Raw genomic sequence first — 25,459 nt, forward strand, 5'->3', positions numbered from 1 at the left:
TGAGAGCCTACACTAAGGTAAGAAGGAAGCGGAAGACCAGAGTTACTCAATATTCCCCATAAATCAATGCCCATCTTCAGAGCACAGCCAAACTTAGCAGGAAGTTAAGATTATGTAAGTCTACTGGAGATGACAGAGCAGAGGGCAGTTCAGAACTAAATCATCAGGGAAAAGGAGAGTAGTCACAACAGAAGAGGAAAAAACATAGGAAGATAGGCTGAAGAAAAGGGTTAAGGGACAGTTAAAGGGGGAAAAAAAAGCAATCAAGCCATAGTAAGTTTAACGGAATTATTTAATGATGATCAAATTCCAACACATTACAACAGTACAGGTAGATAATGTTAGAATAGATCTATTCACACACACTTTCCAGATGAGGGTAAGGTAGGGGCAGCATGACGGTAGTTGTAGGAATTTCTCCTAATACCTCTGATTGCTGTTACACACGCAGGGGTTGGTCTTCACAGATCCAGAATGCTGGATAGCAGGTTTTTCCGGTTTTTAATCCTCCATTGGGCTCTCTTCAAAGTATTTCTTGTCCCTGTGTATTCCCCATAGTAAACAGCTTCTACCAAACCCAAACCAACTAGTATTTGCCACTTTGGTCATGAACTTGCTATAGATTTGAGCCAAAGAATGGAAGGAAACAAGAGCTTAAGTCAGGGTGGAGTGGGGGGGAAGGGGGGAGGCACCGAATGATTTCTAGCTGTAAGGGAGAGTCAGACTTCCATAATGCTGAAGGAATGAGAGCAAAATTGCTGCAAGAGTAGAACAGTTGTTGTGAGAGAAGACAGCCTTCCCTCTACTCCAGTAGCTCTAGGGGCTTTCATTCTTGAAGAATGCTTCTAAGCTTTGCCTGGGCAAGCAAGCATGCCCAGAGCCAAAGGGCTCTCCAAGCTGCAGCAGAAGTGCTGCTGAGCATGTTCAGCAGTAATATTTTGTCATGTTACTCCACTTCTTTACAGCAAGATGACATTTGAACAGTGACTGTTTTGAGCTGGATCACTGCACCACCCACATGCCCAGGTGTTGTGCCATTCTCTCTCCAACAGCAAGAGCTGCTCTGGACACATGAAGAATGCAGTCTTTCACACAGCAAAGCACCCGCATCATCTCTCCTTCAGGCTTCTGATCTTTTACTATTTATCAGAATGGAGATGAAGGAGAACAGCTTGAGAGCAGTTTTGTTGCTGTGACTAGTAAGATGGTGACCAAGACAGTCAGAAAAAGCAGCTAGGCATTTCCATCACCAGCTGCAGCTTCTTAGAACTAGAAAAGCTACCACTTGGCCTAAAGTGGCAAGGGAAAGGTTACCACTCGCTTTACTGAACACAGTAGGGACACACAACTGGATCTATCTTAGTTTCACTGTGTTTTGCTACATCATTTGACATATGCTGACATCAAACAAAGATCGGTATACGCTTCAACATGCGGCTAATTTTAAAGCATTGGTATAGCAAAGCAATCTCAATGCAGAATTACTCCATTGCCAGAAAGCTACAACTAAGAAATGCTGCTAGTGCTTTCTACCTAAGGATAAACTAGACAGATCGAGTACAGTACTCTGCAGTCCTCCAGTACTGTCTAGAATCAGCTTCATCCTAATAACTAGGAGGCTGAATTCTACACAAAGGCAACATGACCTGTTTAAACTAACTGGCACTTCCTGCATATGGAGCAGCAGCCATTTAGTGTTGAGCTAGAGGATCATGTCATCCCGTGTGCAAGTATGACAACATACGCAAACAGCCCCTGAAAACTCAAGTTACAAACAACACACATCAGAAGTGGGTAGATGCACTGGCAAATAATCCCAGCTGCTTGATACAGGCAACGGTCCTAGGAGATTTACACGCCGTATGGCTCACTGAACCTGAAGTAATTTGTCCTCTGTTCTGTTTTAGTGGATGAGTGTTGATGAATACATCTAATGCATCCAGTCATGTAAGTGTTCCAGCTTTATATCATTGCCAGAGTTAGAAGAATCTAAATAGTTGACAAGTAACTTCATAAAAAACAGACTTGCTTAGCACACAGCAAAAGAAAAAGTAAATTGAATAAGCACTCACAATCTATGTCCATAGAAGTCTCAGTACAAAAAAAACATGCAAAGTAGGGTAGTTAACTGTTAAAATACTATTAAGTCAAAAAAATTTGGACAGCGACTGAAAAAAGTTTCATCACATGACAATTTCAGAGTTCCTAAAAAGGCAACAAGCAATCTGTGGCTTCTTGTACTATTACATGCTTTATAACATAGCTGGACAATACAAGGGTTTCAAAACAGCAAGTCAGTGTGACACCCAGTCCTAAGAATGGCTGACATGGATCACATTTCAGGTTAAATCCTTACAAAGAGCTCCCTTACCTAGTTCACAGCACCATCCTCAAATGGCCAACCCACATGAGAGACAGCACAGAACTCCTTGAGCAGTATTGTCAAGTTTCCTCTGACCAAACCATGGAGTTTGTGATGCCAACAGCAAAAAGGCTCCAAACTATTTAAAACATTTCATTCTAAAAATATGACCATCACTTTGACACAAGCAAGTGTTAATACAGTATGCAAGCTCAGGTTATTCAAGCATTCAGGACTTGACTGTTACAGTTAACCTATGGTTGCATTGCTTTCTGTCATCTAGTGTATGCTACTTCTGCACCTTCACAGAAAGGAAGGTCATCATCCTCGATTTCTATACTTGTTACTATTCCCTTCTTTTGCTCTCCAGCTTCCAACTTTTTTGTATAGGCCTCTTGATCTGTTCTGGCCCTCAGCAGCTATAGTTACCAGACAGATCTGTCCCCAAAAAACATTTCTTGTAAAGCAGTAAAGGAGCCCACCCAACATAACTTGCTGCAAGGTTTGCAACAACTCCAGCCAAACCTGTTTGTACATCTCAAAGAAAATATGACCCCCTCCACACACCCCTCCCCTCCAAAACCTGGGTGAATGACTTCACTGTAGCTGATGCGTGTTCTCTCCCCCATCACCAAGGGTCCAGCAGGAGTGCTAGCCTGCATGTTAAGACAGAGGTTTAGTAAAAAGTAAGGCCAGATCACAATTAAAGGTTAACAAAAGACCAAGAGTTCAGGCCACCTTGTAGCTACTAGTCTGTTTTCTAATTTTGCCACTGCAGTATAAGTAGTTTTCATGTTTGAGGCTATGTTTCTATCCAGGGCCACACTTCAGCAGCAGGCCACTTAATGCTTTCTAAACCAGAAGAGACTAACACCTTGTGGCATAACAGAGAAGTATCAAGTTTAAGGGGATTCGATAATCAGTTCATACCTCTGCATACCATGTTTCTCCCCGTTCCCCAGTAGCTCTGGGTCAGTCCTATTTCTGTCACTCAGCCACAACCCATTGCCACGTGCTCCATTTCTTTTCAACTGCAACTCTGCACCGTCGTTTTAGAGCCACCTTCACCAGAACACACTGCTTCACCCCCACACAGCAGTTCTCAGGCAACAAGCCTGTCACACTGCAAAGGCAGCAGTCTTCATGCCTACTGAAGATGCACACACATCCAAGTTTCACCTACAGCTTGCTGTACAGAAGACTCCAAAAAAAAAAAACAAAAAAAAACACTGCTAACATTTTTATCCAGAAGTGTATACACAAGGACATTGAGAGATGAGACAAGTGGAACAGATTTAGACCAAAAGCAGTGGACATTTATTCCTCATTTGTGCAAGAGTGTAAAGATGCATTTGAAAATGGATGGGACAGACCCCTGTGGCTGGAGAGCTGGAGGCTACAGCCTCTCCTTCATAGTTGATGGCTTTGTTTACAATTATATTAAGAGGAGATAAACTTGTAGACTCACCTATTTCACATGAATGATGCTGGCAAATACACTTGTATACAAAGAAAAGTTTCAAACTACATTTTCACTAGATTCAAGTGAAGATTTTGTTCAAAAAAGACACATACAAGTACAATTTAAAACTGTATGAACATTTGCAAATGTTTAGTGCAAAGTAATTATGTAAAAGCTACATTTTATGAAAGTTTGTGCTGATGTGTTTGGTAATTTTTTTTTTTACCCTTTTACATCCATTATTTTAGTTACATAAGGTTTCACTTACCTACAGTACATACGCATTGTGTTAAGTCCCATGCAAGTGGGAATAATACCATTAGGCTTTGTAAAAATGTCACTCAGATTCTCATTTAGTAAACTGCTTATTTGGTTTAACAGTCAAGTTCCTGGCACACTACACATCTTGATTTCATGTAAGTTTTTAAGCTTAATCTGTCTTGTTCAGGTGCATAGCCTTGTGTGATGCAAACCAAACTGCTTCATGATTTTCAAATGCAACCATTTGTGAATGTAGAAGTTTTGGGGGAATCCACCATTAGTTTTAGCCTGTAACAAACTGCTCTTAAAATTAAAAGCCTATTCACACAAAGTTATATGTAATGACTGTAGTAATCAGTTTATTACACAGATTAATCATTCTTGAACGTACAAGCTCCAGGGGAGCAGTTGGGTCTTTAAATATACACAAGTTTCCTGTCAAATGAATTTTTACCCTTACATCCAGAAAGACCTAAGCAGTTAAAAAAAACTTAAGAAAAATAAGAGCTATTAGCTATGTATTAACTGAGAAACCACATACAAACCAAAAAAGTATGAGGGAGAGGGGAGAAAGTTGAAACAAATCAACATCACTTGATGCACTAATAGCTCCAATCCATTTAAATGTTGACCAGTTAAACTTAGACCTTAAACACAGGATGTGGGTACAGTTTATCTCATTGGTCATAACATTTACCTAAGGTGTAGGTCCTTCAGAATAAAATGAATACAGAAACAGCTTCAAGTTCTTCACCTTGCTTTTCATAACTGTTATGAGTTTAAAAGGATTCCACTTAAAATCCTTCGTGGATAGGCAAAACTGTCCATAGAAATACGTAACACCCACCAGAACGCTCCCATTCACGTTGTATTACCCAATTAAATCAACAAGGAATGCTTTTAGGCTCACAAAGTTATGATTGAAGAACTAGCTTTTCACACACACACACACACTTCTTTGCTAGGAGTCAATGTTGGTACGGGGAAATACAGTATTTCTATTTTGTTGTTCCAAGTATGTACAACACGCAGCACTGCTGTATCAGGTAAACATGTGCACAGGGGAAGATGAGGCGTGGGCTCATAGAAAGCAGTCAAATGGAAATCAAAAGGACTTTCTCTTTCAGAGTTCCCCTATCTTTATTTGTAGAGGTTATCCAATAATTTCTTTAATTACATCGCATACTTCTGAGTCCATTCCCGAGCTATTCTGTTGTACCTGTATGTATAAAAAGAGGATTTACTCAACATAATATCCAAACAGTATTTCAACTCCAGCAGCCTAATCTACACATGGCACCAACTTAAGCTTTCTCCAGTAATATGGTATTTGTCAAATTTAAGGGCAAACTGAAGCATCAGGCAAACAGGAGGGGAACAAAAGAAATCCACACTGCTTCATGGTGAGGGGGAACACATGCATGCACTTTGCAAGTTTACAACAGGAACAGAAGACCTTTGTAACTGAAGCCACAAAAAAAGTCAGTGTCTGTTTCAGAGGAAAGTGTTTTCAGGAAGTCTCTACCTGCTCCCTTCCTTCCCAGCTACTGCATCTTTGGGGAAAGTATTGCCACATATATTCTATTTGGCATTCTGTAAAAATTCATTAGTATTCCCTCCCACACCATTCCCCCATCCTTAGAAATAAGATTAAACCTAACTCCTAGTGTATACTATACAGTCAAATCCTGACAGGCTCACAACAGCCCTTCAGACTGCTCTTTTCCTGCGATACATTACATTTGGCTATTTTGATGACTATCAGGACACAAAGTTTGTCCACCGGAAGTTTTTATTCTGAAGGCACAATATGCTCCTTTTTGCAAGTCAACTGTACTTTTTGCACTACAACACCCTTTATAGCCAGGGTCGCACCTAGAGGAAGCTCAGAATAGTTATGTAAAACACAGCAGTCTGTGATTAACAGTACTGATAAAAGCTGTATTTTTGACAATACAAGCTCTTTTCATTCTGAAGAGTTTTTAGGGAAAAAAAAAATAAGAAAAAACATAAGACTATAGCGGCAAGAGGTTTTCTAGTTATACATATTGACTAAGAACACTGACTGGAATGCTACCCATAGAAGAAAGCTCTCTAGCCCAAGAAATTAGACAAACCACTCAGGTGAATGCAGGAGAGCAAGTGTTACTTCACTGTTCTGAGACTACTGAAGAGCAAGTCCAGATACACTGTAGTACAAAGCTTTCATTTCTGAAAAAATACAATTGCTCTGCATACATTAAGTGCTGATCAGACATTAACTGGGCCTCAAAAGAGACTGCTAGTCTTGCAACTCTGATTAAAAATAGGCTGCCACTAACCTTGCTTCTCAATCTTCCAGTATAGTAAGCAAGTTTCTGGATTATTTCCCCTTCCTCCCTACCTTTACCTTACCTGGCATTAAATGACCATATAACTTCAGAAATTAACACTATTCATCAAAACTGGAAGGGAACAGCAAGGTGGAGGAATGTTTACAATAGTCATTAAGCTGCTGCTTTCAAACAAAGCAATTTAAAGTTTTTCATCAATGCTGGAGTCCTCTCCTCTTTTTGCATTTTGTTTCAGAATAAGCTTGAAAGTCTTCCCATCTCAGCTGTACCTCACTTGTTCTTCCCTTGTGTTGTCAAATGGAGGTGAAACAAGGCATATTTTTTATTTTCTTGCTTACACAACTCCATCATCAGTAGCTAGCATGGAAACATTCTCCCAGTAAAGTAACTTGCTCTCCCTCTGCTGGTTACATAGAACTAAAGCACACAGTGAAGCTCTTGAAATTGTTCATCTTAAGTGTTTCATATAAAATACAGGTTTGCATTATTGTTCACTCAGCACTTCCATTAAGCTATGTCAAGTAAACCTGTGATTAACACCACTAACAAAAAACTGTTTTGTGAGGTAAGAACTCTGTAACGAACCCACAGAAGTACAAGATCCCTACATACTTAACAGCATTACTGTAAGGAACAAGGTATATGCACTATTGGAAGTTAAAATAACTGTATAAAAATCCCAGGAATAGCTCCACAGAGATCATGGTTTAAGGTTTTTTTTTAAAAAAAATAAATATATACATATATATACACTCTTTTGCAAGAAGCAGCTCCTTCCAGTTCCCCTTTACTATTTAATTGGGAATTCTGCTCTGTCAAGAATGTTACAAGCTTTTGGCTTCCATACTCACTTTTCTCTATCTGTTTTGTAGATCCGTGCAATCTCAGGCACTAAAGGATCATCTGGATTGGGATCACACAACAGAGAACAGATGGACAAAAGTACTAGGGAGAGAAAAGAAAGATACTGCATTAGAGTTCATATGCAGCTGAAGACACCTGTAGAAGACAGCTTCTACTTGCTCTCCCCTTGGCCATTAGTATCACTGCAAAAACACCAAGGAGCAGTCAATCCCACATACTTCAGCCAAGTGATTTTGTACAAAAATTCTTACCATTTAACTAAGCAGCTTTGCATAACCACAAGTTTGTTCAAGTATCACCACAACAACCAGGAACCTCCTAGACAGGAGTATCTGATTACAGGCTTAAATCACAGGTCAATACAGAGCTCTGTTTGAAACATTACCTGGAAGCCTTCTCCGAAAGCATCCCTGCTTTTACTTTTGAAACACAGGTTTTGTCTAACCCAGAAAATCCCATTGTCAGTGACATGCAGAAGCACTAATCAAAGTCAAAATGCAGACAAAGAGATGAAGGAAACCCAAACTGCTCGCAGCTACTTAACTATTTCTTTTTTAAAAAAAAAAAAAAAAAGAAAAGAAAGAAAAAGAGTCCTAGCTTTGTACAGAGAATTAAGAAGCTTTATCCAATTATTTTCTCAGCATACTGAGCTTTGATATAGCTTAATTGTAAAATAGTGCTCAACGAACTGAGAAAGCACAGCTTATGGTATTCATGCCAACCACAATGCCCAGAACTTTAACACTTTACTATAAATATGTACTGCATATACTCCAGGAGCCACATCCCGCTCAAATGATGCTTTGTGTAGCATCAACCTTTTTCCATATAAGGAGTTAGGAGACTGCTTGCAAAACTACAGGCAGCACATTCCTACACTTGCAAAGTGGGCAAGAAAAGGCAACGAGTCACAAAGAAAGCACATTGGAACTCTACACTAAGCATGCCATGGACCTCTTGCCCCTTAAGTAGGGCCAAAAAAATCCTCTGACTGAAACATGTTGAGAAAAATGCTACAAGTAAAGTCCTTTCACTGCTAGCAGCGGCAGCGTTGTTGCAAGGCATCCTCCAAGGGAAGTGGAAGATAACAGCACTTTTTTAAAGCCTGAAGCTATAAACACTAAACTGTAGAAACTTCCATCAGTTGATACTGTTAAGGGGAGCAGAGCAGATGAGATGAAGATATCACTATGCAGAATGATGCCAGCTGAAAGTTAAAGACTAGTATACATTTAACCTTGCTTCACTCTTTTTTTAAAAAGGGAGCTCAAGATACAGATCACAAAATAAAGAATGGCTTAGATGCAGCAGGAGAGAAATGGGAGAACAGGTCTGATATTCACTTAAGCTATAAGAGTTTTGAGGGTTTAAGTTAGGACAAAAAAAAAATAGTTAAGCTTTCACTTAACTGATTACTAGCTAAAGGTATACAAGTGTGGCAGTAAGAACACTAACAATTCTCAGTAACCCAGATGAGTTCAGTTTTCCAGGTAATTCACACAGTCCATACAAACTGCCCTATTCTGATCTAAACAAACATGTTTCCTGTTCTGGAATAGATATCCCCCCTCATCAAGCATCCTGTTCCAGTCTGAGTCAAGATGCCACTGTAACCTAAAAGCAGTTGATTGTCTTGTTGTAATGAAGAATGAACCCTTTTTCCTAGTTGGAGACATCAAGAAACAAAACCTCTTAAGATAGTCCTGATCAACATACTATGAAAAACATAATTTTGCCCTAAAAGAAAAAAAAAAAAAAAAAAAAACTCAGTAATACGTAAAGACTCAACCTCCTCTCCTTTGCTGGTCTAAAACCCTGATAGCTTTGGGCCACACCCCCCAGAAAAGCAACAGAGTCTATTGCAACTACCTCTAGAAAAAAGAAAAAAAAAGCAAGCAGCTTTCATGCTTCAGAAGTGTTACATCCTAAGACAGCATAAAGGCTTATCCTTACAAGTGCCAAACTTCTACAAGTAACATCCTTAGAAAAGATCCAGTCCTTTCAGGTCTTAAGTCCTTTGGTGTCAGTCATCTCTCGCTGTTCATAAACAGACTACTCAAAGAATAAGTGGGGTTTTAAATTTTGAAATGACTGATTTCCAGTTTCACTGCATTCGTTATTTTCTACTGTCCACTTGTGAGCTACAGCTTATTGATTCTCTGCCATCAACTACCACTTTGAACATTTATTCAACTACCTCTCTGAACATGGCTTAACCATATGAACATTTTAACTCTGTTGTGCTCGAGGCACACAGAAATCACTGCTCCTGAACTGCTGTCCCTTAACATAACTGAAAGGAAGGAGTAAGCTGCTATGGCATCCAAGGCTGTAACATGCACAGAAGGTTTAGGACCTGGAAATACTGCAGGTTGAATACTTCCCCACCACTTTCAGCTATGTTCTTCATACAGCCCTAACAAGACTTATGAGTGTTCTGTAACATGGTTATCTACCACCCTGCACCCAGCAGCTGCTAGTCAGTCAGTTCAGCACAAATAAGGCAATACCTCCAGCTATTCTCCTATCACTATTTCTTTGTGCTTAGACTCCATTGCCAGTCTGCTGGTCATTCAAGCACCTTCAGGTGATCCAATAAGAAAATAAGTCAACACCTGTCCCCTCCATTTAATGCCCAAACACTTGACAGAAGCAGGATGAAACCTCTTCAAAGCTTCCCAGCTGACTTGTTATCCAGCTTGCCCCAAGTTCTGTCTCACCACTGTATATTAATAACTTAAGACAGTATTTTAATAACCTAAGACTTCTTTTGAACAAGGTGATTCACCCTTCACAGGTAAAATGTGGTTTTGAGCCTCCTCAGTCTTCCTTCTGCCTACCTTCCCCAACCATTATAAGGCCTCTTACACAGTGCCCACAGTACAGGCTGGGAGTTCCTCCATGCACACCTCACAGCAACATTGCCCCATCACCATCTGCTCTAAGCACCAGACTACTGACGAAGGGGGTGCTATGCAGTTGTATCAGCCCACACACCGTGATATCCCTTGCTCTGTCCTCTCTAGAGGAACAGCAACACCACAGGTTAGTGCAACACACATGCCAACTTTTTCCTGGCCATATTCAAGTCCGCCCGCATTTCCCTTACTGAAATAGAAAGGGGAGTTAATCAGTGTCCCAGTCCAGCATTTTTTTTTTTCAATACAAGCTACTAATGTGAGCAGATCAGTGCTACTTCCCAGCTATTACAAATCCCATGCCACTAATATCCTGTTTTTCCTAAAATGGGTTGGGGTTTGTTAGAATTGAATCAGTAGCTAAGTGCTTTCAGTGATGAGTTCTGGTGACCCAATAAGTAAGAAAAGTCATTTCACTCTTCATTACTTCATTTATATTGAAGTATTACTTTAGTCACCTAATAAATGAATACAAGCAGTGCTGCTACAATCAGGTTGGGGTTTTAGGGTTTTTTGTTTTTTAAACTAGTCTCTGGTTTGCTTCCTTTTACTGGTAACTTTAAATCTTTCCTTCTTACCTGTATAGTTTCAGTAAGCAAAACATTTAACTGGAGTTTGATCTAAAGTGGTTTAATAGCTTACTGAACCCAGTTAGTTGTCCAATATTAATTAGGAAGTTGCTCTGTTCACTGCACTTTCTTCAGAGCACTCCACATACTCCCATGTTTTACACCAATTAATGTAAACAACCTGCAAACCAGTCTTTTGAGCTCTTAGGGAAAAGTTTTCTCATTAAATTTAAGGAGTCAAGTGCAAAGGGAAAGAGGGAAGTAGTAGTTAAAAAAAGCCAGTTATATATGCGAGTTCTCCTCTGATATTCAGAATAATTGATTAAATCAGCACTGTGGAACAAAATTGCCACACCCCCTTATGAAGGGCAATTAAGCATTAGAGTAATGAAAATAATAATAAAACTGATGTTTACTAGTCATTTGGCTACAAGACTAGCATGAAAAAACAGTAAAATACAAAGCATTAACTGTTCAAAGTCTTATGACCACAAAATTAGGTTAAGCAGCTACATGAAACAGGTATGTCGTCAGTAATGTTTTACACCACATTCTGCTTTAAAGCATATCCCATCTGTCCAACGTGACATGTGGGATCTGCTTTAGTGATACCACTTTGACAGCATTCCTTCTGGAATCTTTCACTAAATGGAATATAGAAGTGTGTGCAGTTGTGAAGCTGAATATGGATTTTTGACAGTAACAGGAAAAAAAAAAAAAAAACTACCCCTCCACTGATTTAAGGTGTTCTCGAATGCAGAGCTGCTTCTCATCTCTTCAGTTTTAATCACCAAAGCAATCCAGTCTGTGGCAAAACACCAAGCAGAGATAGCAAAATCAAACTGCGAATGAAAGGGAGCTTGAAACTGGAACTTGGCTTTTAAGTTTGTATTTGTCCAGTTCTAAGTGTGCAGCCTGTTTAACTTTGATACTTCAACCCTGCTCCCCATCTATCTACCACAGACAATAAGGAATGGCTTACCCTTTAGGAGACTTACTGCCATGAACTAGCACAGACCAAGTAGTTCATGACACCTAAATGAGGTACTGGGAAAAAAGAATTAACCAGAGAATGCTAACAGAACAGTGTTCCTAGAAAGGAACGGGCTTAATTTTCTCTAAGTACATTTATTAAAGACTACTCATCAAGCCCACTGATCATTTTTAATAATAAAAAATGTTCCAGCAACGTGGTTCTTTACACTGGTAGATTTTTCAGGTTGTTTTAATGGTGCAATGGAAATCTGAACCAGAGATGCACAACACTTCCCTTGAAAGAAGCACACAATGCTTTGGAATTCAAGGAGAGCCTTATTCAAGGTGGACTTTGTGTAGGGAATCCCATCATTCACAGCCTGTCAATAAGCTTTGCTATAGTTTATTGTTAGATGAGAACCCAGCTCTTCTCCAAAGGCTTCAGCGCAATGCTCTTGAATCAGTAATAGTCTACCATTTCTAGTAATAAGCTATTTCATCTTTCTGGTTCTTCCAAACCTCTAGTTGAATTTACACCTACCTGCAGTTTCAAATGTGTGAACTCCACAGCTGGGTCTCTTCAGCCACAACACTGGAACCTGAGCTGGCTCAGCCACCAGCCAGGACAGAATTCATAGAATAAGCTCTCTGTAGACTTACTGCCTCCTAGCACCAGCCCAACAAGCAATATGGAACATAATTAACACCACCATCTGTCTGCCAGAACATGCTTTTGGCACATAAAAAGCCAAGACATGTGAAAAGCTCCTGGAACTCAGAGGCAAAAAGACTGCTTTATAAAGCACAAGCCCCAAGCTCCAGTTAGAAGGAGTGAGCTCTACAACCAGAAGACATCTTTCCTAGCATCTCAATAGCAGCAGGAAGTAAAGGTGCCTAATTATTTACACATGGCAATTAACTTCTGCTGATGGTACAGATTTTGTAATCAAATGACTCTCTAGGTAAACATCATGCTACTATGAGACAGCTTTGCATATCCAAGATAAGCAGTTGTGGCTGAAGGCCTTCTTTAGGCCTCAGAAGAGGCCATACGCCCCAGCAGATAGAACTTCTGCATGTTAGAAGCAATCAGACTATGCCTATTCCTACAAAACTTGACTGGCAAGTCCAGACGCGACTGCAAACTTCTATTTGTATCTGGTTAGAGTATGACTCTCTTCCAGATAGAAGACTCAAATGCTGCATCTTCTGGATTCTTTAGCTACTAGCACTAGAAAGTGTTAGTGTTAGTGTTTGTTCTGCCCTATCACCCTATAGGGAGACAGTATTTTAATTGATATAGAAATACATGTGCTTCTGAAACAAGCCTGAGATGACCTGCAGGGCACTGATTCCACAAGACCGCCAAAGAAGCTGGTGTTTATCTCCACATCCTCACAGTAGAAACAACCTTCAAAATTCAAAACAAAGCATTCAAACATTGCCTGCAAAGCCAAAAGAGCGTTTAACATCCACCAGTTCCAACTGTCCCTTTAACACAGAGTACTAACCACTATATACACATACACTGCTATAATTCTAGAACTGTGAGCAACAAAGCTTGCTCCAGTAAAGCACTCTTTAAGGGTAATGAGGAGAAGCGACGGAGAAGCAACTGAGAAGCAACTGAACGTCCAGGTGAATCACAGCAGGGAGATATACCAAGCTTCAATTCCTCCACAGTGATGAGCTACCAGAAAGGAACATCCCAGCAGCTGTAACTAAATAGTTACAAAAAAAAATTGCTCTATCTGAAATTCACCTAGGAGTAAAATGATTATAGATCAGATTAGAGGCACCAAGCACCCTGCGTCAGAACTAGGGAATATCAGTGAAATCCATGTCTCTCCTTGAAGACTCCTATCCTACCTTTGCTGTTGAAGGCAAAGAGCACAGAACTTTAAACGCGTACATTAAGAACAACAGACCAATTGTATCTTCAAAAGAAGTTATTCCTGTTGAATCAAATCCTGCATGGGGCAAAAGACCTCAGCAGACCCCAAGTCAGCCTTCTCTCACGAAAGGAAGGTCTGCCTTTAAGCTTCCTTAAAGGCTGCAACCAAGACAGTTTGTTACAGAATTGAGGTGATAAGAGAGACAGCTGCTTCTACACCAGATTGTCAAGAACAGCAGGGCATAATCTACCCAGCTATTTGTCCTGGCTCAAGTCACACAGCAATCTCAAAGCTGACCATATAATCAAAAAGCTTTGTGCACTGACACAGAGCAGTTGGATAAAGAGGGGAGTATCAACTCTTACACATCATGTCCGTAGCATGAGTTCAGGAATGAAAAAAAAAAAAAAAAAAAAAAAAAGCCTATCCTTGCCTGCTCTGTTCCAGATACTGGTATTACATTTGTCACAAGTTCCTTCTGTAAGAGAAAGTTGCCATCGTCCTGGAGAACAGGCCAAAGGCTTTTCCGTATGGTGTTATGCTTCCTGATCTGCCAATGAATACAAAAGCCAGTTTCTGGACAGGACAATAATGAAGTTTGTCAGCTAAAGCTTAATTCAACTAGTTACTCTGGGGATTACTAAACACCTCTGCTAGCATAAATAACACTTGTGGACACATATCGCTGCTCGGGAATTAATTCCATTTCAGAGGATTTATTCAGCTGCCACACTTCTCAACCAGCTAAAGCACCTCTTTTCCTAATCATCAGCCTGACAACTAAAAACCCTCTCATCTAGGTCTACTACTTCTTAGGCCTGCTGGCAGCCTTGTGCTGTTGTTACGGTGCACATCTGAGGGGACTACTACATTGAACACTTACGGGCTTTCTTTCTGGGACAAGCACAGAGCAAGTGCACGATGGTCAAAGAACTGGCAGAAATGCAAGCAAGTTCTCAAATAGCTGGAAAGTACTAAGTGGAACAGGAAAAAAAACCTATCATTTTCATGGCTGTATTCTCTTCAGATGAGGGGCTGAGCTTGTCAGGGCTCCTGGGAGTACCACAAGGCAGAAGCCGAATGACAGTGCTTGTATCTACCTCAGGTGTAGCCACAATGAGGATTAACATGCAAGAAAAGCTCAGAAAGGCAGCATATTTTGAGAAACATGCAAGCGGAAAGGGTTCGACTCAGATGAAACTATTTCCCTGGAAGCAAGGGTGTCACATGAGTGATCAGCTGCCTAATATGATACCAAGCAGATTAAGGAATTTGGCTTTATGTTCCTATTTTAATTTTTCATTTGCTATTTTGATCTCATATTAGCGCTGAGATACCTTGAAACTTGATCAAAAGAAGCAATGCTGAGCCATTTTTCCTCATATATAGAAAACAAAGAAATAAGAATAATAAAAAATTTGCCAACTTTTTCTCATAAGGAAGAAGTCAAGATAGTTTTAGCCCATATTCTTCAGAATTCCTCCAAAAAGATCAGACAGCCAGCTCCTGGAACGACCACCTATACATGCACCACATTTGGGTTTCAGACCCCAGGCTTTCAAGCTTGGGGCATAAAGTTATTGAAGACCACTGATACAGCTAACAAGCACTGACAAAAAATTAGAGATGTGTAGCAAAAGAATACACCTGAAGAGACTCAACTATCATGTTAGCTTCTGAGTGACTCACTTGTGACTGTGAATGGACAAGATGCATCTGGGTAAACACTGAAAAGTAACTTTGGACTCTGCTCGAGGTAGATCTTACTTCACTACAGTTCCATTTCAGATTCTTTCAGCAATCTTACCTAGTCTTACAGGAAGTGTAGCTTTAAATCTGAGTAGTTTAAGCTTCTTGCTTCAAAGTAACTTAAATTCCTGCTAAGCCAGTTCAACAATTTCTGGATGATGAGAGAAGAGAGATTAAGTTTTGCCCAGTGCAACACAAGCTATACAAGTAGTTATATAAAAGTTCACAAAAGAGTTGGAAGCTCTAGAATTAATTGCCCATAAAACCCTATCTCAGCATATACGTACAGAAATCATTTTGTGGCAAACCCACAGTGCCTCCTTCCCTCCCCCCACACTTGGGTAAGCATTACAACAGAAATCAAAAGCCAAGAGAATGATCAGTAACCAAGTTCCTCATTTTCTGAGGCTAGGACTTGAGACTTCTAGTGATTTGAGCTACAGAAGTGCTGAATCTTCACCCATGCAACTGAAGAGGGAAGCACTATGAAGTTCATTTAAGGTCTACTCTGGGAACTCCCAGAAGTCTTTAAAACAGTGAGTGTTGAATACTTGCACCTGTAAGAGCAGCACCACAGAAAATTCAGATTGTACTGTTTGTTCTCATATGCTCAGTGCAAAGTTGAATTCATGAAGTGACACTAAGGTACTCACTGCCATTCAATGTACAATCTTCCAATGCATTGAATAAGCTCCATAGTTCATTATCTAAAAATCACTGTCAAGACACACACTGGGGAGAAGGAGAGGTGGACAAAGCAAGTTATCCTAACCTTTTCTAAAGGAGTACTTTGGTTAATATTTAACTCTAGCATACCATTTGACAGATTCGAGAAAGTGAGGTGTTTCTCAAAAACGGTTAAGAACAGCTACAATCAGTTTAAGACACTGTTTACCCCTGATCTTCAGACAGTAATTCTCATGTATGAATATGCTGAGAGTATTTTTACTTTAAGGCTATACCTTCAGCTTAAGCTTTCGCATTTAGTCAACTATCAAGGTACATGCTTAAGACAGTATTTTAATATCATTTTAAGATCATTTATTCTACAATGAATACTCTAATGACCATTTCATCATTACTAACATCAGCACCTTCACTATTTTACTGTTTCCTGAGATGCTTCGTGTTCTCCCAATTCTTCATAACCCATTTTAACAAGCTTAGGAGGTGCAAACGCTAGCAAATGGAAAGCAAATTCCAAGATGGTAAGTCACCTCTAGTATTATACTTTAATTATCTATAGAGGGGTAGAAATTTTCCTATTTAATAGTCTGAAATGAAATTGTAACAATAGCTCCTAGACTCAGACATTAGCTATCTAACCCAGCAAAGACAACAAGAGGCAGGCTCCCAAACTACATGCTCTGAATCCCCTTTGGAGTAGCCTACCTTCCTTTAGAGCGTGAGGAACCAAGATCCCTAAACACAACTTCTGTTGGATGGTTAAGTAGCACTGACACAATCTTTCTCACTTTTTCCACCAAAAAGTAAAGCTACAGGTTTAAATCAAGTCACAGCATACCACTTTACCTGTCCCCTATCAAGATAGGGAGAAAAGACTATGTTGAAGAAGTTTGAGCTACTACATAGTAACTGCAATAGAACATATAGTCATATGAGCAGCTGACTGATCTCTACCACACCTCAGAAGAAAGTAGCTTGTGATAAACCTTCCTAGAACTGTTTCTAGCCCTCCCTGTATATTCTGAGCTGTGCTCTAGTTGAAGATTTTAAACAGCTTGCTCCCACTGGTATCCCCTTTTAAAGGTGCCACAGTTCAGGAAGTACTTTAAGAAATTGATATTATAAATATTAAGTTGCTGCTTTTGAAAGAACCCAAGTTTCAAGCTTAACCAATGCTTTGAATCTTATTCACTTAAATTACCTAATCCTACAGCTTGGCCAACAGCAGTACACTTGTTCTTTGCTAACTCTTTGAGCAGGCATCGTAAGTAGTTTAACCTGATGGAAAACATGTCCACACTAAAAGATTCAAGTTGCTTTTGCAGAAGATACTTACACTTGAACAAGAAAGGACTGATGCTTAGAATCTCTTCCTCTGTAATAAGCTGTGTCTGCTTTCTGGCAAACATCCCTGTTATTTTTGAGGGAAATACTGAATTTCTAGAGAGCTATCCTTAAGAACTCCTCCTGCTGCCTTTAATTCCTCCATGAAACAAAGGCCAACAGAAACTCAGAAAAGACTGTTTTCTCACCATCTAGGGCTGTATACACTTTGTGCCATACAAAGAAGAGTTTATGGGATCATATGAGTGAAAGATGAACAGTAATACAAATACATCTATTCTCAGAAATTATGCTTTAAGAGGAATGGGAGGGAGTGTGACAGAAGAGGCTAAGTACTACAAAATGGTTACATCAATCCTACAGCTTATTTGAGCTGAGCCAGGAGGATGCAATTTCAAGCAGGCCAGAAAGGTGAAAGGGGGAGAAAGGACTCAAGGCACAGAAAGGGAGGAGCTAGAGGTGTCCAAGGCATGCTGCAACACAAATATAGTTAGCATTAACAGTGTAAGACAGGAAGTTTTATGACTCCAAATATACTACAACAGCCATGACTAAAAGTGCATTCGTGTTCTTAACTAGCACTTAAGTTCTTGCACCATCTTTTTGCTTTTAACCATCCTGTTGACAGTCTATATTCCAATACTTTCAAACATGCTATCTGAGACCCCATTGCATAAGACCACTTCAGAATCCCCAGAATGAATAAGGTACTACGCCACATTATCGTGCATTTTCCAATTATAGAATTACAAGCAGACAGCGATTTAATCAAACATAGATGCATCTTTCTACCTCCAGGAGAAGCTAGTACTTGACTGAAACATTCATAAGGGAAGTGGTGTCAACCTAACTATTGTTTGCCCCTTGTTAAGGTCATTTATTCAGTTCTTTCAACCCACAGTGAAGACAGCTTCATGCACTAGCAGATTCACTTCTGGCAAGGAAGAAGTGAGAAAATTGTTTTTGCCTTTCTATCTGCTTCTACAAATACATAAGCCTTTAGCTGGACAGAGAAGGTAGGAACTTTCACCGGTTCAGTAAAAGGGGGACAGCTGTAAGCAACAGAAGGGTAACAGGAGGCATCTGTCTGAACCAAAGTGTCTGGGAATATCAACACATGTAGTTAGAGAGAAGAATTACAGGTACCTGGAAGACCTGCTAAAGACAGGAAAGGATGTGAAGGATACTGTAATTACAGGTGTCAGATACTTAAATGCATATCCAGAAAGTTGTGATACTTGGCAGCAGCTGATTACAGAGCTAGCACAAAGCTACAGAATGGAATGAATGATCAAGATATGATCCATGTACAGAAGAGAGCCAAAATCTTGTTTGCTTTCTTTTCAATTGCCATGACTAGGTCTGCAAACTGATAGATAGAAGATCAAAAAGATTTAAACAGTTTGAAAGATGACCATATATTCAAACAACTCTGATCTTCATTAAATATGAATACTACTTTAATAAGCAAGAGATCTTCCATAAGAACCTCAAATTTTCTTTGGCTAAAAGCAGCAATTAAGATATTGCAAGCCAACCAGTTTTGAAACATGTTTAAATAAGCAACATGGAACATTAAAACAAAACTTCCAGTAACCAACACTAATTTCTGATGTCCTCTGGGGGGGGGGGGGGGGGGGAAATATTAGATGACTGTAAAGGCTTACTGAAAAAACTACCTTTTTGAACACATCTGTTTTCCCATTTTACCTGGCACAGCTTTTTAGATACTGAGGAAGTCTTGCTTTCTCATGCACTAGGCTAAAATTATTTAAGTTTGATCACTGGGACTGAAGTACAGTCTGAAGACAGGTGCCAAGACTGTGCTTATTAGTGCAGGACTACTGGTAGGAGTTATCTGATCCACTGGCAAAGGTAATCAGTCTCCTTATGGAGAAAGGGAGATCAGATGTAGAGATGAATTGGGTATGAGGTAGAAGTGGGGCCACATGACTCAAGCTGTGACCAAAAGAACAGTTAATAGTAAGAATGCAGCAGTTTTCACATTCTAAATTCAAATCAATAATTCATTTCAGCAGAGTAAAATTAAATGAGCATGGGAGGTACCTTTTGAAATAGTTAGTGCTGGAGACCACTGTGACCGTAGAATATCAAGACAAATGCTGCCATTACTGTTTATATTTGGATGATAGATTCTTGTTGTAAATGCAACCTGCAGAAGAAGGGAAAATTCAGTGTAGGCTCACAAGTGTGCATTACAACACATGGTCCTAAATGGATTTACAGTACAAGCCACTCACCTTAGGTGGTTTGAAGGGATAATCTGTTGGGAAGTGAATTGTCAAGAAAAATACGCCACCCTGATAGGGACTGTCATTCTGTAAATGAAGAATCATTATTCATTTAGAGATGTTATTTACAAGAGAATTTGTCTTACAAATAAAATAAAAAAAAAGAAAATCCATGAACAATTCTTTCATACTTACTGGTCCCATTATTGTAGCTTGCCAGTGGAACACTGAAAGAGAAAAAGTGATTTACTACAGTTTGTTTGGAAAAGCTCAAGTAATGAGCTACTTACATCCACACAAAGCACTACAAAGCAGGAGTCTATTTGTAAAACAAAACCCTCTGAAAGGCTGCAGGGAAGCAAGCCAGAAAACTAAACAGAGACAGGATGAAGTACCCAATGCTTCACAATCACTTGATTTACACTTTTAGAGACTGTTGCAGTGGCATACACCCATCATACCCCCCCCCAAAAGATCCCCTCACAACAAAAATCCAGATAGAGTCAACCTTTTAGACCTAGTACAAATTTCTGTATTGTTTTGTAGTTCTCCTTGACTTTCTAGACAGGCCTGAACTTTTAACCAAAAAAAGTTAAACTAAAGTAATGCGTAGTTTCCAGAGATTGCAGCACCCTTTCAGAGTGAGCTACAGCAAAGCAGAGCTGTAGCATAAGCACATCCTTTACTACATAGTCTCTCTCCCATATAGATTCTTAGTGGAATGGACTGCCTGAGAGTAAGCCTAAGCCTTGCATTTGTCATGTGTAAAGAGATAACCTAAAATCAGCAGCATCCCATCTGTTTTAGCTTAGTCTCTACACAGCCTCAAAATTTCAGAGGAGCAAAAACCAAAATAAAAAAAAAAAAAAAGAAAAAGAAAGAGAGAGAGAAGCAAGAATGGCAGAGGAATACAGGAAAGTCAGTACTTGAGACCAGGATATGCTAGCCTATGCTGCAGGCAAGATCAATAAAATTGTCTCATTCATATGCAGGTGTTCAAGAGAATATCTACACCTGATAATATAGAATCATTGAGAATGCCTTTATGCTGTAGGAAACAACCAAATCAATGCTGTTAGAAAGGAAATAAAGGAATTTCTTATACAGATTAATGTTGCCCTTGTTTACTCTGCTTTTTTCTCTGAAGATTATAGTGCTAGTCTTCAAGGTGTACCAGTTTAACAGTTGCCAAACAGTATTGCAAGAAATCTCCCTCCGCACAGAGATCAGTTACACATGAGTATTACCTTCAGAATACGGGAGGCGTACAGAGGACAGTTCAGTTGTTGCAATACAGTTCTTTCTTAATGCTTTCTTATAGCATAGAGGTTGAAGCCATCTGCAGGTTATGTACATAACCTGCAACTGATGTCTACAGCTTTCAAGGCTGCTGTGTCAAAGTAATCTTGGCCCACTTGTTCTACTCTGGCATGAGCAGCCTTTAATCACACACAGTACAGGCACTACAATTGCAAGATACCATACAAGGTGGGGGGAAAAAGTGCAGCAGAAATAGCCCTGCCAAGGCTAAGGGAGAAGGGTTAGGATTAACAGGTTTGTAACAGAAGGTCCGTAACAGAATGTATTTTAAACAACACCAGCTAGCAGAGAAAAATTACATCTGATATAGACTCAGGAAATCAAGACAATGGCTTATGTTCTCAATCAAATGTAGTGTTCAGTTATCTTAAAATACTCCAGGTAGCTTCAGAGTGACTTCATACTACCTGTTGAAGGACAGAGAACAACTCAGGAGGAAGAGGACAGAGGAGTGGCCAAAGTATTGGGGGGGGGGGGGGAACAACAACAACAAAAAAAAACATAGTGAGGAGTGCTGCCAAGTGTGAAACAAGAACTAAGAATTTCACAGGCATAAATAGATGCTGATAAGATCCACCAGGATTGTACTGGAAAATACAGGTAACACTGGATGTTAACCTGCATACATTTGCACACTTAAACAAGCTAAGTTAACTAGCCATTATCCTAAACCCCAAAGAAGCCATAAAGAATTAAGAAAGCTTTACCAGTGAGCCTTAACATTTTCCAGATTAGATGGGTTTCCTTCTGATTCCTATGCCAGAGTAGGGAAAATTCCTGGTTTAATTTTAGCTTTAGATTCTCACAGTATCCAGGATAAGTTTGATGAATTGAAAGATATATCTTTCATGCAAAACTTGTTTCAGTCAATTATTTACTTTGAAATCAGTCATTCAGGAGTTTTTTTTTTTTTTTTTTTTTTAAAAAAGACATCTCTGACATTCAATAGCTGAACAGAGGTACCTGCAACTAAACTACTGTGTAGCAATTGAGAAGTATCTTTGGCAGTGCAACTCCATCACAAGCATCTTTCTAAAACCGAAGTATGCACATGCGTGTGGGGAGGAATTAAAACAACATTACTGAAAGAAAATCTTTCCTGTAAGCTAAAAGGAGAAAAGCTGCTTGTGCCTTCTTACAAAATTTATCAAATTCAGGGATGAAAAGCTTATAACAAGGAATAGATTAATCAGACTAGAGGAAGTACCACTTTGCAAACATAGCATGTTCTAAACTTTAAGAAACTTCCAGTTCTCACTAGGCCACCTTGTCAGAATGAACACTGGGCTCAGTATGGAAGAAGTCACCTTTCCATTTCTATTCAGTTACTCACACCTCCAAAATGCCAGCTCTCAACAGTGAAAGCCTTACGTTAGATCTTCCAGAAAAGGTGGCATGAAGATTTACGTATTTAATATTATTGCTGAATACTGAAAGCTTTAAAGCAACTTTCCATTACATTTATCAACTCATCTTCCCACCTTCTCTGTCAGATCATCTCAAGCACCTTTGACATGACCAGTTATGAAACAGCTTAACTGTTTCACTTTGATAAAGAGTTTCCAAAGAACGTATCATGGCACAAATCACACGTGCAAATTTATGGGACAAGTAGCCTCAAATTGGCCCTGTATCTTAGTAATTTCCCTTCTATGCAGATTCACAACTGCATACTTTGAAACACGTTTTGATTACAGAAATAAACTATGGAGTAACAAAACAAGCTCGATACAACTGTAAGAAACCTCAAAAATAAAGGCAACTTTGACTTGTCTGAAAGCATTGCTAAAAAAAGCTACACTTTTAGGTATTTTCATTCTTGAGTCTGTCTTTGATCTAGTCCTAGATTTTTATAGGTGTGAGTTTCTATATACTGTAGCACTTGAGTAGTTCAGAAGGGACTTGAAGATTTCAGCAGTTTTTCCTTTTGGAAATGATACATTAAGAACTTAAAGTTTATGCGAGAACAGCTAGAGCTTGAACTAGCAAACCTGAGTTTATTATTTCCTACTCCAAATTAGATGTTATGCTGAACAGCACATTTATCAGAGATGCTGCACAGCGAGTTACAAATCCACGCTTTTTACAGTATGCCAGTTAGAGCTAAAGTGGCTGAAGCGTTCATTATTTAGTCTTTCCAGTATGACAGAGCTACTACAAGAAAAATATGAAGTGATTTCTATTTCTTATGCACTTCCTATATGCAAAGACATTCACAGTGCAGCTACCCAAATTTGTCCCATGCCCTTGGTAAAACCGAAACAAAGACTGAAGTTACAGGTGTAAGTCATTATAAAGTGTTCCGCTTGCCAGTTTGTTAAGCTATGAATAAGAGTTGAAGAGTTACTATGAAAGAGTAACTAATCAAGTAGACAGGAAACATCACCTAGAACTCATTTAAAGAAGCATCTACATAAAGACCATTTAATTAATGACAATATCTTGCCCTCCCCAGCCCAAGATACGCCAAGATAGCAGTAGGTTTTCTTCCTACTACAAAGCAGTGTATTTGAAAAGAAAAATGTGGAGTAGGGTTTTTTAAAGCAATAATTGATTTTTCCTCTGCTTCAACACTTTTTTTTTCAAACCTTTAAAAACCAAAAGCAGTAAGTTCAAAGAACACACACCAGGAGAACAGCTTTCCATAAGAATTAAACAGGAAAGACCACCAGCTGATGTACATGCCAAAAAGATATTCCTAGGCATATGGAATCAGACAGTGCCAACTAATTTGAATATCATTTTTAATATAGCAGTACCATCTGATTTACAGATGCACTACCTGTACTTCCTTATCTCATTTGAGGCTATGTCCAAATCAAGTGATAAGTTAGTTGTTTACAGCAGGATTTAAACATTCTAATTTTGCTTAGCAAGCAATCCAGAAGTAGTAAGCCAGACTGAGTGAATTCCTGCTTAAAACTGGAGAACAGCCAAGCCTGTTTTTCAGTTCTTATACTCTGATGTTTCCTATAATACAATAACACAAAACAGATTAAAGAACAAGCCATGTTTCCAGTGTTCCTATAACTCATTGACTGTGGTAATTAAAAAAACATACCCTAACATTACTGCATGATTCAAGCTTTAATTCACTAATTAGTTTCCCTTCCATTCACATTTTACCCTGTTATCCCCAAGGATTACATGTAACCCTTTCACAAAAGGCAGTGGCAGCTTCCATTCCTGTTAAATACTGTTAACTCTGACCTCACTGTAGTAACATGAGGACCAGATTGGTCTCTTATTTTACAGGACCCTCTGATTATATATACTACACGTAACTTAGACACTAAACAAGTTCAGAAAGCTGCAGAAGTTAGCTTGCTGCTTTGGCCAGAGAGCTACTGAAGTTTATGAGCTTCTGAAGAGTGCATGTAGTGTAAAAACACTAAAAGATATAAAAAAAAAAAAAAAGCAAGCAGCTTAAGATGTGTTTAGCACCTACAGCTGCCCAAACTGAAACGACTGAGGGATCTTCAGTGACTCAGAGACGAGCATTAAGGGATACAGTAGGGCAAGAAGTTTAAGGCCTATATGTAGAATAATGTCTAGCACACTTTTAACCAAAACATTGTAAGGGCCCTCCTAGCTGAGGAAACAGACAGGAAAGCTAGACTCAAGTGTTTGTTGGGTTAATATTCAGATACTATCATACTTACTGTCATCACCAACAGGCCCTGCTGAACACTGTGCTGGAGGATCACGTGCCAGATCATTCAACTCCTAAAAAAAATAGGAACAGTGTTTTTTTTTTTTTTAATTTCATTTCAAACTCAATCATGTATTAACTCTAAAAACACTGCTAGTAGTACTTAGGCTACTATGCCTGTATCAATATAATTTTTCTGACACTGCAAGGAAATTAACCCCACAAAACTAATGCCAGTACCCCAGAAAGCAGAGCTGTACCTTAAAGTATTTGGCACATATTTCCATTACCTGGTGTGACTTAACAGTTTGGAAGCCTAAAGAAGTGTTCATTGTCAGAGACAATCATCTTAGCTTTGTCTTCATTGGAACAACAGCATTTTAAGAAATCCAAGCATTATCAAGGTATTATACACTCCATTATCTGTAGACCATAGAGATAAGATGGCTTCAATCCATACACACTCTGTATAAGAGTTCTTTTCAACCCTTGTATTACAACAGCTCTCACACTGTGCCTGCTATAGTGAACCAGTCTATTTCAAGGATGCAGTTGTCTTTTTGTAGTACACAAAACTTCAATAGCCTAGGTGCCTTTAATCACCAAATCCATGCACCAGTGCTCAAGGTGGTGAGCTGAACAGAATGCAAGGTCTTATGCAGCTACAGAACTGCTAGTCCATGAATGGAAATTCTCAGTTTACATTAAATTTCATTTTTTAACATATCTATGTCAGTCAAGTCTTATTCTGAAGGAACTCCACTAAAAATCTCAAAATTTCTCTAGCTGAACACATTGAGTAATTCAGAATGCTTC

At 39.2% G+C, this 25,459-nt stretch overlaps 1 protein-coding gene across 2 annotated transcripts in view; it reads right to left on the reverse strand.

The window, feature by feature from the left end:
* Positions 1-274: 274 nt before the first annotated feature.
* The window catches only part of UBE2D2 (ubiquitin conjugating enzyme E2 D2), a 35,734-nt gene continuing 10,549 nt past the window's right edge, over positions 275-25,459 (reverse strand). For both annotated transcript variants that reach the window (XM_062587034.1, XM_062587035.1), the window contains exons 2-7: positions 24,654-24,717; positions 19,867-19,898; positions 19,681-19,758; positions 19,487-19,592; positions 7,270-7,363; positions 275-5,304 (exon numbers count right to left, since the gene is read on the reverse strand). In XM_062587034.1, coding sequence (XP_062443018.1) covers positions 5,259-5,304; positions 7,270-7,363; positions 19,487-19,592; positions 19,681-19,758; positions 19,867-19,898; positions 24,654-24,717 — 420 coding nt within the window. In that variant the 3' untranslated portion in view covers positions 275-5,258. The remainder of the gene's footprint in view (positions 5,305-7,269; positions 7,364-19,486; positions 19,593-19,680; positions 19,759-19,866; positions 19,899-24,653; positions 24,718-25,459) is intronic.

Source organism: Rhea pennata, chromosome 14 (assembly GCF_028389875.1).
Source record: "Rhea pennata isolate bPtePen1 chromosome 14, bPtePen1.pri, whole genome shotgun sequence".
In the NCBI taxonomy this organism is placed as follows: Eukaryota; Metazoa; Chordata; class Aves; order Rheiformes; family Rheidae; genus Rhea; species Rhea pennata.